The sequence below is a fragment of the Podarcis cretensis genome (assembly GCF_951804945.1).
Source record: "Podarcis cretensis genome assembly, chromosome: 17".
Lineage (NCBI taxonomy): Eukaryota > Metazoa > Chordata > Lepidosauria > Squamata > Lacertidae > Podarcis > Podarcis cretensis.
In genome coordinates, this window is record NC_137187.1 from 37,036,232 (window position 1) to 37,046,933 (window position 10,702).

Genomic DNA, 10,702 nt, shown 5'->3' on the forward strand with positions numbered 1-10,702 from the left:
GTGGCGCTCATCTCGCTTTATTGGCCGAGGGAGCCGGCGTAAGGCTTCCGGGTCATGTGGCCAGCATGACTAAGCCGCTTCTGGTTTGCTAGTAAAACTGAATTAGTAAAGGGACCCCTGGCCATTAGGTCCAGTTATGGCCGACTCTGGGGTTGTGGCGCTCATCTCACTTTATTGGCCGAGGGAGCCGGCGTAAGGCTTCCGGGTCATGTGGCCAGCATGACTAAGCCGCTTCTGGTGAACCAGAGCAGCGCATGGAAACGCCATTTACCTTCCCGCCGGAGCAGTACCTATTTATCTACTTGCACTTTGACGTGCTTTCAAACTGCTAGGTTGGCAAGAAAGGCTACTGCCACATAAATACAACATGCTGCAGCTTGAGAAGATCCTCTAGTAATGTATAACAGTGTGGGCCAAAATGCTCAAGCAGAATACATTTACAGCACACAAAAGCATCCTTATTGTCATTTTGAGACATGTTGCAGGGCAGTTATTTTATTTCAAATTCCAGAAGGCTAGCCGTGCCTGTTGCAACAGTCTTCTCATGCAAATTTTACTCAGGAGCAAGTCCTATGTTCAGTGGTATTTCTTCCTTGTGCAAGTTTTTAAAGGAACAGCAACACTGAATTCAGTGGAACTTGTTTCAGGGTAAACATACATTAAGGTTAGGACTGCAGTCTGAGCACAAGGGAGCAAACTGCAGTCTAATGCAAAGTCCTCCAAGCAAACTGAGGGAAAATGGAGCAGTGGCGGGAACCCTGCAAGACTACCATGGCAACAGCCTCTTTTAAAAGGCAATGTCATAAATCTCATAGTATCAGGTTTCGTGCGTTAGTAATGAAAAGGTTAGTAATGCTTTTTTGAGGTTAGGATGCACGAGGTGATGAATCTCCGTAGTTATGAGCTATCTGGGTCCCATTTGTAAGTGGTCCATTCAATTTAACGTCGTGGGGAAAAGCTAGAAATATGTAGGAATTTGCTCCCGAAAGCAATCGTTAAGAAATTATCTTTATAAGGAACAGCTAACATGTCCACGGAATAGAGAGCAAGCTGTCGACGGCGGCTGATTCGGTGCTACCGAGTATTGCAATTTCTGGAATCGCGTTCTTTATCCATGGCTTTTTCATTTTGAGTACAGACGGTACCGTCTGGCCTACGTCCACATATGCAGAAGGGCGCTGCTGGCCTCGGGAACGGAGGTATTCAGAAGCCCGCGGGGGAAGCGTTTCAAGCCTCCTCGGAGCGAGAGCAAAGGGGTTGCGAAGGTGGAACCGCCTGCGCGCACCGAGGCCCGAACCAGTGCCCGGCGGGCTAGCAGCGCGTGACGCGCGTCAATCGGCTTCACTAACGTCGGAACGTGCGCCTCGCTCTTCGCATCCCCTCAGCCCTGCGAGGCAGCCCCCGCAAACTTGGGAATAAGAAGAAGAATTGTATTAATGATTTATTCCCCGCCACTCTGGAGGCTCCCAGGACATAAAAGCATCGTATAACGTCAAACATTAAACATTTCCCGATAATAATATTGTCCACGGAGGCCTGGGCTGCAAGAAACCTGTTTAGGGTCCCACATTATTTCCTCAGTTTGTCTTTCAAGGCACCACAAAACCCGCCTTGCTTCAAAAAAAACGGGCGAGTCAAACGTCCCGCCCTTAACGGTCGGCGCTCTTCGTCTTCCTTTTAGCCCTTCTCCCTCCCTGCCCGTAAAAAAGCCTTCCTTCAGAAATGGAGGGAACAAGAATGACCATTTCGCAAAGCACGGCCTCAATTAAGCAGTCGCTCCCCCCCCCGCCCTACAATCCAGTCAGAACCGGAAGTGCAGGTCTCTATTATGTGGAATGGAGAGGGAGGCGGAAGCCTCGCGCGAGTGAACAAAGGCCCCGGATGCTGTAGCACATCTCTTTTTGGAGGGAAAAAGTCGAACGGATCCCCGGATGTCGGAGCGACCTCTCTCGTACCACAGGCGTAACGGTCGTGCGTAGTAAGCGCATGCGTAGTTTGCGCACTTAACCCTAGGAAGGCGCGGCGTCCATCACGTGATTGATCGCGGTGGGCGGGACGCTATATAAGCGAAGCGCGGGCGGTGCCTCGGCCGCATTTTCAGCTGCTTGAGCCCAGGAAGCTTCTCTTCGGTAAGGCGGTGAGGGGGGCGGTCTTGCGGGCTTCCTTTGTTGTTGGTGAAATGCACGGTGCGGGGGCGGGTTGTTTCCGACGCTTCCGTTCAAACAAGTACGTCAGTAGCGAGGTAACGGTGGCCGTTCCTCGGTAGCGACGACGTGAGGGGGTGGCAGTGGGGGGCCGTGGCACCAAAGCGCACGCGCGTTCGGAGCGGCGTTCCGAATGCTGATTATGTGCGCATGCGGCGGAGGAGCCCGGTTCCCCTCGCGCCGCGAGAGAGAGAGAGAGAAAACAGCGGTCTGGCGTGGCGCGCATGCGCGTTTTGGTTTTGGAACCGGGGGGGCGGGGCGGGCATGAGAAGAAGCAGAGCCAGGAAATGGCGGAGGGGTTCCCGGCGGGCGCGCGGGGCGCACTGGCGAGGCCATGCAGCGGCCTTCGTCGCCTGCCGCCATCTTTGGTCGTCCGGATTGCCCCTCTTTAAGCTGGGGGTGAACAAGATGGCGCTCGAGGCGGGGAAATGGAGGGCGGCCTCGAGGCGGGGAGGGGGAAGCGCCGTTTCCTTCGCCTTCCGCTGAGGAGGAACATGCAGTTGAAATAGAAACTGAGGCGGGGCTTAAGGCTTGCTCCTCTTTATTTATTTATTTTTTAAAAAAGCCCAACAGCAGCCCTGAACTCGAAGCTTGTAGGCGCTTGAAGTGGGTCAGATTTAGCAACTGCTGCTGTGACGCGAAGGGCGGGGACGTATTAGCACGGCCCTGAGAAGCTTTCCTTTTTCTGATTGGAAGTAATGCGCAAACACATGGAGCTTGGCTAGGCGAGGGTGGGTGGAAGAGATGGAGACAGCATGCATTATAAAACCTGCAACAGGTTTTCTTAGTGTTGTGGCACCACATGCAGGGTGACTTCTAAGAGGGGGGGATTAAGCCACACTTGATGAATTGAGTGAACAGTGCAAGTGTACTGAAAATATTGGGACTAATACTTAACGGTGTCTGGTGTTTCTGGAGGGTTGGGAGTTTCAAATTTTCCCTCACGGACTGCGACAGGTTGTTAGCAGCTGGATTTTGCTAACTTGCTCTGGAATAAGCACTGGTGGTTCCTCAAATTCTCATAATGGAATTATTCCAGTATTAGACCTCTGATCCACAGTTGTGCGCGTTTCTCTTCTTCAGACTCCTCCCTACCACCATTATGTCTTCTGAAGAAGGAAAGCTGTTTGTTGGGGGTCTGAATTTTGACACAGATGAGCAAGGCCTGGAGCAGCATTTCAGCTCTTTTGGACCCATTTCTGAAGGTAAGCAAGTGTGGTGTTGGGGATGGAGTTTTCCCCTGGGATCAACATAAAATTGGATAACTTTAGCTACTTTTGTTTTCTGTTCTTAGTTGTTGTGATCAAGGATAAAGAGACCCAGAGATCAAGAGGCTTTGGCTTTATCACCTTTGCCAATCCTGAACATGCATCAGATGCCATGAGAGCCATGAATGGAGAGGTGAGTACTTTGTTGTGATGTGATCTGTTGTCTGTTCTACTGTGACCTGGCAGCTTTACTTACATAATAATAATATTCCCAAGCCAGAGCCAGGCTCAGGGCAACTAACACCAGTAAAATTACAATAAAAACGTAATGGGGAAACCAATTTAAAATACGGGTTAAAATACAATGAAACAAACAAAAAACAAACAGTTTCCCAGGAACCATACTACTTTGATTTTAGTTTTTGTGAAATGCCCTTAAATAAACTATACCAGAAAATGGCCTTTTCTTGCTTGCAAGTGTCAACCCAATAGTAGGGAGCTGTTGCAGTCTATGCAGGTTACCTAAAAGCACATGCGGTGATGATGCTTCTGATTTAGTGTCAAAGTGAGCATTTTTAAGGTCATAAACTGGTGAGAGACAGGTACATTGATAACAGGCACAGATGAGGAACCTGTGGACCTCCAGAGATGCTGCTGGACTTTTGCTTCTATCAGCATTTGCCATACTGCCTGGGATCTGGCTCTTGGGAAGCTGGATCCTGCATTCTTCCAGATGTATTGAAAGCTCATTGAGTGGCATTGGTAGTTCACATTTCCACTGCCCTTCTTACTTTCATATAATAATAATAATGTTATTTATACCCAGGCCATCTGGCTGAGGTTCCCCAGCCACTCTGAGACAAGCTACTCTCAGATTATTTACCACCCACCTTTACAAGGTTTGCACCCAACAGGAATCTCAGCAGCAGGACTGCTTTCTGTGATTCCATTTCTTAAGGCTACCACAGGTTTTTCAGAATATTGACTTATCTTTGGGAAATTATTTTTTAAGTGATTCAATTTGCTGTTTGGAGTGCAAGTTCCAGAATAGCTGCTTTTGCTTGTAGATCTTTTGTAATGCAAGTGGCAGATACCCAAATCTACACAGGTGGAGAACTTCAGAATTCAATTTAGAAATAAATCCCCTGAGCTCTACAGTATCTTAATAAGAGCAATAGTAATTGGTGAGAAGTCATGTTTTATTAACAATTGGTTATATGCATATGAAAATTCATGTAAATAGTTGCTTTGTTTGATCAGCTAGTTAAGCAATGGTCATAATTAAAGTACTTGTTCATTATCAGTCTGTAGATGGGCGCCAGATAAGAGTTGATCACGCAGGGAAGTCTTCCCGTGGATCTAGAGGTGGCTACTTTGGAGGCAGGGGGCGAGGCCGTGGTTATTCCAGAGGTGAGTATAAGGAGATTGAAACAAACATTTGCATGCATTGGAGTAATAAAGTGGTTGGGGTTGCTGGTGGCTTAGCTGTCACTGAAATGTTTTTTTTCCCTCCTTGGAGGTGGTGGAGACAGAAGCTATGGTGGGCGATACGACAACAGAAGTGGAGGCTACAGCGGTTCCCGGGACTACGGCAGGTAATTGTGCTGATGTGCAAGAACATCATTAATGTTCAGTTTTAGGTGAGCAGATATAAAACACAAATGCTTTGTTTTCAGAAGTCAGGGAGGTTATAACGATCGCTACTCTTCAGGAGGCTCTTACAGAGACAACTATGACAACTGAGGTAAGTGGATTTTGGGAAGGGAGTGAAAATGCTGTCTTGCCAAAACGCTTGTGAACTATCAGTGTTCCGACTTCACACTGAGTAACAGCAGTAACTACAGCTCCCTACTGAGTTGTCAGTATCAAAGATGTTTCTTTTCTTTTTTGTTTATCTGCCATTTGCTCAGATCTAAAACATTGCAGCCCTCAGTTCACATTACTGGTAAATAACTTTTAAGTGCATGTTGGACCATAAAGAACTCTTAAATTCAAATTGCAAAGTTGTCAGAGTGCTAACTGGGGGAGGGCCTGAGATTCCTAGCATCACTAATCTAAAAAAGTCTAGGAGTGGTGAATTGCTGCAACATGTCCATATGCTTGTGCCTTTATGATTGTACCTGCTTCTTGTCCTCAGCTCACACCGAGTAAAAATCCTTCCTGAATCAAGATCGTCCTTCCAATGGCCGTATTTATAAAGATTTTTGGAGCTTCGCTGAATCTTGTTTAGTTACCTACTTGTATCTTCCCCCATATAGCTTTTGTCACATGCAGCCCGAAAGCTTCCTCTACAAGATGGCCTGTTTAGACTTTGCTCAAGAGTTGGTTTTTTCAAGAGTGGTTTTTAAGCAATTTTGAAATCGGTTTTATTTGTCTTGCTTTCTCAATCCAAGGTTTCTTTTAACGTGACACATGGGGCCCTACAACTTTAAACAGCTGGAAACTGAGCAAACCTTTTTTTTTTTGAAATAGTGCAATGCACTTGAGTTCTACTCTTAGCATAGTAAGGGAGGGCAACAAATGCAAACCACCTTGGTATTAGTAAAAGAATTAAATGATTCACGCTGGTTTAGTAAAAAGCTATTTTACTGTAAAAAGTAAATCCAGAAATCAAAACTGAACGCTTTGAGAGGTTCTTGAAAATGTTTGTTTATATTGTCCTTTTTTTACTGGAAGAAACGTGCATAATTCAATTGACATTGTATTTGAAGTGGATAAGGAAGTTCCTGTACTGAGTTTTTGGCTTTACGAAGCCCATTAAAATCCCATCTGAAACAATTCTCTGCTCTTGACGTTTGACATCACATTGCACCGCACAACTTTGATAGCTTAGTGACAAGGAAGCAAAAGCATGTTGGGCCTCACCTAGGTAAATCCCGGGGTTGGTACCCAAGTAATAAATTTGATATACACTAATACTTAAGTGGTTGGTGTGAAATGGTGGAAACAGGAAATCTTCAACATGGGGAAGTGGAAACATCTGTCTGCTCCTTAAACTGGCTATAGGATATTTTAGCATGACTTTAAGCTATAATTGTAGCATCTTGTTAGTCATGTTGTATCTGAATAACTTTGTATCTAAATGATATATATTACCCTAATTGCATAAACCAACACATGATTCCCTAGAATGTTTATAGCTGTGCCAGTGCTATCCTGGGGAAATGAATTTGGGTAGTGGCTGGTGGCGGTGAAATACCTGTGGGGTCTTGTGTTTCAAACAAGGCTCCAGTGGAGTTCAATACAGTGTTACCTGCAAATCTTGGGCTTTCTTTCTTAGTCTTCAAACAGTGAATTATTTAGCTGAGCCTTTAGTGAAGGCAAATCATTATTTTTGGTTTGGGAGTCACTACTACAGAGGGGCCAAAATACAGGGTACCAAGCCAAAACACGTGTGATGAAACATGTGCCCTATGTTTAAACATTTAAGTTCAGTGTTATAACCTAGAATGGGTTGGTTCTCCTTGCTACAATAGTAGTACACAGTATTGCTGTTGCTAGAGAGGAAGACTTGGGAAGGACCTGCCTCCTTACACAAATGCTAAAGTAGGATAATGTGTCCTACTACAACTGGAAAATTTCAGCTGTCAGATGAGCTGGTGGAGAAGGAAGTTTTTGAAACTGGGGGGCCTTGAGGCTTTGTTCAGGGTTAAGGCTGAACTGATATTGGGCCTAGATGGGCCTACCTGTAGTTAGCTCTGTCCTGTTCTTACACTGTGAGAATTCTCTGCTAGCGTGTGGAAGCCAGTGTCCTTGGAGACCCCGAAGTGTGTTGTGCCTCCTTCAGTGCGATCCATGTGAGACGAAAGCTGCTCTTGGCTAGTTCATTTGTGGAAATAGTCCTGTATTTCGAGGTAACTTTTTTGCTCATGTCTGCATCTTCCCTCCCACAGAGCTCCATTCTTGTGGCTACAGCAAACCACTGATTCTTATTTCTTTGACAAACGTACTGGGCAAGTTTGGGGTCTCCTCAGACCCCACGAGAACTTGGACTGAATCTGCTCCTTTTTTTATCTGGGGTGGGAGGGCCTATCTGGCTGTTGCGACTTGAGATTTGCTTTCAAAAACTAGAGGGAAGGTAGTTGGCCAAACGGTACTTGGGTTCATCCAGCTGCATTTGCTGTTTTGTCCAATATCTTGTAATTGTGCCTTGTGCTGACCTTGGACTTGTCAATTGGGAAGACTTCCGATTGCAACATTGTTTGGGTGTGGGAGGCTTCTATTTCCACTTAAAACTTTTCCAATTCTTAGTGCATATGGTGGCTTTTGGACAAGAATCTAAAAGTGGGAGAAAAATCTGAACTTAATAACTTGGGGAATCTCCCAAGGGCTAGGTGAACAGCATCACCTAGGCTTGGAATATCCTGTTAGACATGTATAATCTGAATACAATGAGAATTTGAATGAACTTGTGTTAAGTGACACTGCCTTGTTTTTGACAGGTTAGAAGAGATGATGGTGGCTATTCTATCCTGAAAAAGTGTTGGCCACACGATCTTGAAAGAAGTGATGGAATGGAATAGGGACTACTCTTTGGATCCTGAACTTGTGCTACGAAATAAACAGTTTCTCCCACATCAAAGTAAATATATATTTTTCTTAGAGGAAAATCTTTGCTTTCATATTCAGTAGTTTAAGCATGGCTGTGTTGCTGTGCCATTAAACTGTGGCTATGGTACAAATTGATTTTGGCTATGCAAAAGTAAATAGGAGATCAAACTTCCATTGGAGAGGGTCAGAAGCATGTTACTAGTGAATTGGTACTTCATTAGTCACACACAGTACAACTATATTGCTAAGTGTTCTGCTTGTGCAAGAACTGATGGCAGCAAATAGCTATGGTCACTTTTTTCTTGCAGCACTTGATGAAAGTAGCGTGGCCCATACCTTGTGCATGATAAACTTGTGACAAACTTGGATGCCACAGAAGTAACCATTTAAATTTTCTAACTTTAATAAGCAATTAGTTTCTTTCTTCAAAACCAGGAACTTCATGCCTCAAGGCTCATAAATGGCTGTTTCTTATCTAGGGTATCCTTCTATAATGACTGACCAATTCTTTTCTTGCAGGGTCCCTATAGCTACTGGGTATTAAGTGGACAAGAGGAAGATGCCTCTTGCAGAGACTTGTTCAGCCATTCAGACAGGTTTGTTTGTTTATTTTTAAAAACCCATTAAATTAGATGTATCTGAAGGGAGCAGGAACAGTAAGCTCAATTGGTTTGAGTTTAGGTCGGATTTATGTTAAAAGGCCTTGGCACAAACTCCTGTAAGAGTATTAACTGACTTAGCACATTAAATCGGTGAGTTCTGTGTGCTAATTTGTCTTCTTGCATTCCGTATTAGGTTAAGTGTCATTACTGGAATGAACCTATCAGCTGACAGCAGTGGAGCAAGTAGATTACTACGGGCCGTGCATTCAATACTGTTGGAATATAAGTGCTTATGAGGAGGCCGGCTGGCTAAGAAGTGGAAAGTGCTCAAAAGTGAACTGAATTTAAAGAATTGTGGGTGCTCAATCATGTATTACAGCACTTTCTGAAATGTTTAATTTAATTTGTAAAATGTGAATGCTAGCTATATATAGTGTGTTTTGGGGTAGGCTTGTGCAGTGCTTGAGCTAAAATCTTTTAATGAGACATATAAGTGGAAGAGTGTCTGAAACCTTACCAAGTGATGTAAAATTTAAATACTACTTAAAACAAATATTCATGTGCTTTGAATTCCAAATATGTTAAACCATGGCTTCTAATAAAAATGAAACAGTAACTGACTTAGTGTTCAGCTTGTATTATTCAGCACATCACCATCTTAACACGTATACAACCTTACAGGGTAAGCAGCTGGTTAACATTAAAGAAGGGTGCATTGACTTCCAACTCCTTGCACATCAGACGAGTAGGCAAAGGATTACAAGTGTGAACTTAATGAGTATGTTTGATAGGTATTTTACCATACCTCAAAAAAATGTTTTATAAGAAATGCAGAACATGCCTCAGTGGAAAAGACAGGAACCCTCATATGACTTGGATTAACTAGCTTTGTGCATGATTTTCTATTTCTGAATTTATTTAGTGATCAGAATACATAACATCAAATGGGAAAAAATACAAGTCTAAATCACTCTGGGTGCAAAATCAGCTAGGCACCAGGTGCATTTTGCACCTGTCTTGACCACTTGAGACCAAATGAAGATGTCCGGGCGCAAGGATGGTACCTGATGTTTTCACCATCTGGAGGGGCATGTCTGGGAATCCTTGGATGTGGACTGTTTTCACACACTAATAGGCTATTCGTGTGGAATTCTCAGTTACATTTGTTTTGCACAATCGGAATGAATTTTGGGAACCATAATGCTTTTTCTGTGCATTTTAAGCAGGAGCAGTCACCATTAAGGCAAATATGTATGTGGATTGTCCCTGGATAGTGCCTCTTCTCAGAGCTCTTGGCTCACATCTTGTCCAAAAATGCCAACTGGACATTTAATTTTGGCAACTGCAACCTTGGTTGAAGGAGCCATTTGGCACCCAGTTTATATATCTTTTAACACTGGGAGTGCTGGATGTTGCTTCATCTGATAAACGACCCATGGCAAAGTTAGGACAACTAGCAAAATGTCACTCATGTTCTTGCCTATTGTGATAGATGCACTCCTGTTCTCCATATTGTGTAGTAAGATGCTTCCATGGAAGATTTAGTGTCTTGGATTCCATTTGCACATGAAGAGTGCTGTAACATGCCTAGTTTCCAAGCATGTATCCATAACAAAGAAGGGTACGCATAAAATAGGGATCTGGGCTGTTTCCATATCTGTACATGAACTTGCAAGTTATTTTTAAGAGCCTTTGTTTTTTTACGCTGGTTTTCGCAAAGCTTAAAGGTAAAGGTAAAGGTACCCCTGCCCGTACGGGCCAGTCTTGACAGACTCTGGGGTTGTGCGCCCATCTCACTTAAGAGGCCAGGGGCCAGCGCTGTCCGGAGACACTTCCGGGTCACGTGGCCAGCGTGACATCGCTGCTCTGGCGAGCCAGAGCCGCACACGGAAACGCCGTTTACCTTCCCGCTGGTAAGCAGTCCCTATTTATCTACTTGCACCCGGAGGTGCTTTCGAACTGCTAGGTTGGCAGGCGCTGGGACCGAGCAGCGGGAGCGCACCCCGCCGCAGGGATTCAAACCGCCGACCTTTCGATCGGCAAGTCCTAGGCGCTGAGGCTTTAACCCACAGCGCCACCGCTTACACGCTTAAAAAAAGCAAAACCACGTATTGTTCCTTAAAAGAGCTTGTATGTG

At 44.7% G+C, this 10,702-nt stretch overlaps 1 protein-coding gene and 1 long non-coding RNA gene across 5 annotated transcripts; one reads left to right on the forward strand and one right to left on the reverse strand.

Moving 5' to 3' along the window:
• The first annotated feature begins 1,971 nt into the window (after positions 1-1,971).
• On the forward strand, positions 1,972-9,185 carry LOC307206755 (RNA-binding protein 3-like). Of its 4 annotated transcripts, none has more exons than XR_013834473.1 (8): positions 3,288-3,409; positions 3,499-3,605; positions 4,717-4,822; positions 4,932-5,007; positions 5,089-5,156; positions 7,855-7,994; positions 8,483-8,559; positions 8,759-9,185. XR_013834473.1 is itself a non-coding variant. In XM_079960159.1 (7 exons), the coding sequence occupies exons 2-6, from the start codon at positions 3,307-3,309 to the stop codon at positions 5,153-5,155; spliced, it is 459 nt and encodes a 152-aa protein (XP_079816285.1). In that variant the 5' UTR covers positions 1,972-2,129; positions 3,288-3,306; the 3' UTR covers position 5,156; positions 5,550-6,190. The 4 variants fall into 4 exon arrangements, 2 of the variants coding, with proteins under 2 accessions (XP_079816285.1, XP_079816284.1); XR_013834474.1 differs by having other exon boundaries at positions 5,092-5,156; XM_079960159.1 differs by lacking the exons at positions 7,855-7,994; positions 8,483-8,559; positions 8,759-9,185 and adding exons at positions 1,972-2,129; positions 5,550-6,190.
• Positions 9,186-9,727: 542 nt separating this feature from the next.
• Positions 9,728-10,702, reverse strand: LOC307206798. Its single transcript, XR_013834504.1, has 2 exons — positions 10,644-10,702; positions 9,728-10,285 (listed from the first exon to the last, which is right to left on the reverse strand). It is a non-coding gene; the product is annotated as an uncharacterized lncRNA (long non-coding RNA).

Bases quoted from the DNA above. Each gene is read 5' to 3' on its own strand.
- LOC307206755 (XM_079960159.1), top strand. From the start codon at position 3,307: ATGTCTTCTGAAGAAGGAAAGCTGTTTGTTGGGGGTCTGAATTTTGAC. The intron at 4,823-4,931 runs GTGAGTATAAGG...CCCTCCTTGGAG, and splicing joins AGGCCGTGGTTATTCCAGAG to GTGGTGGAGACAGAAGCTAT. The intron at 5,008-5,088 runs GTAATTGTGCTG...CTTTGTTTTCAG, and splicing joins GGTTCCCGGGACTACGGCAG to AAGTCAGGGAGGTTATAACG.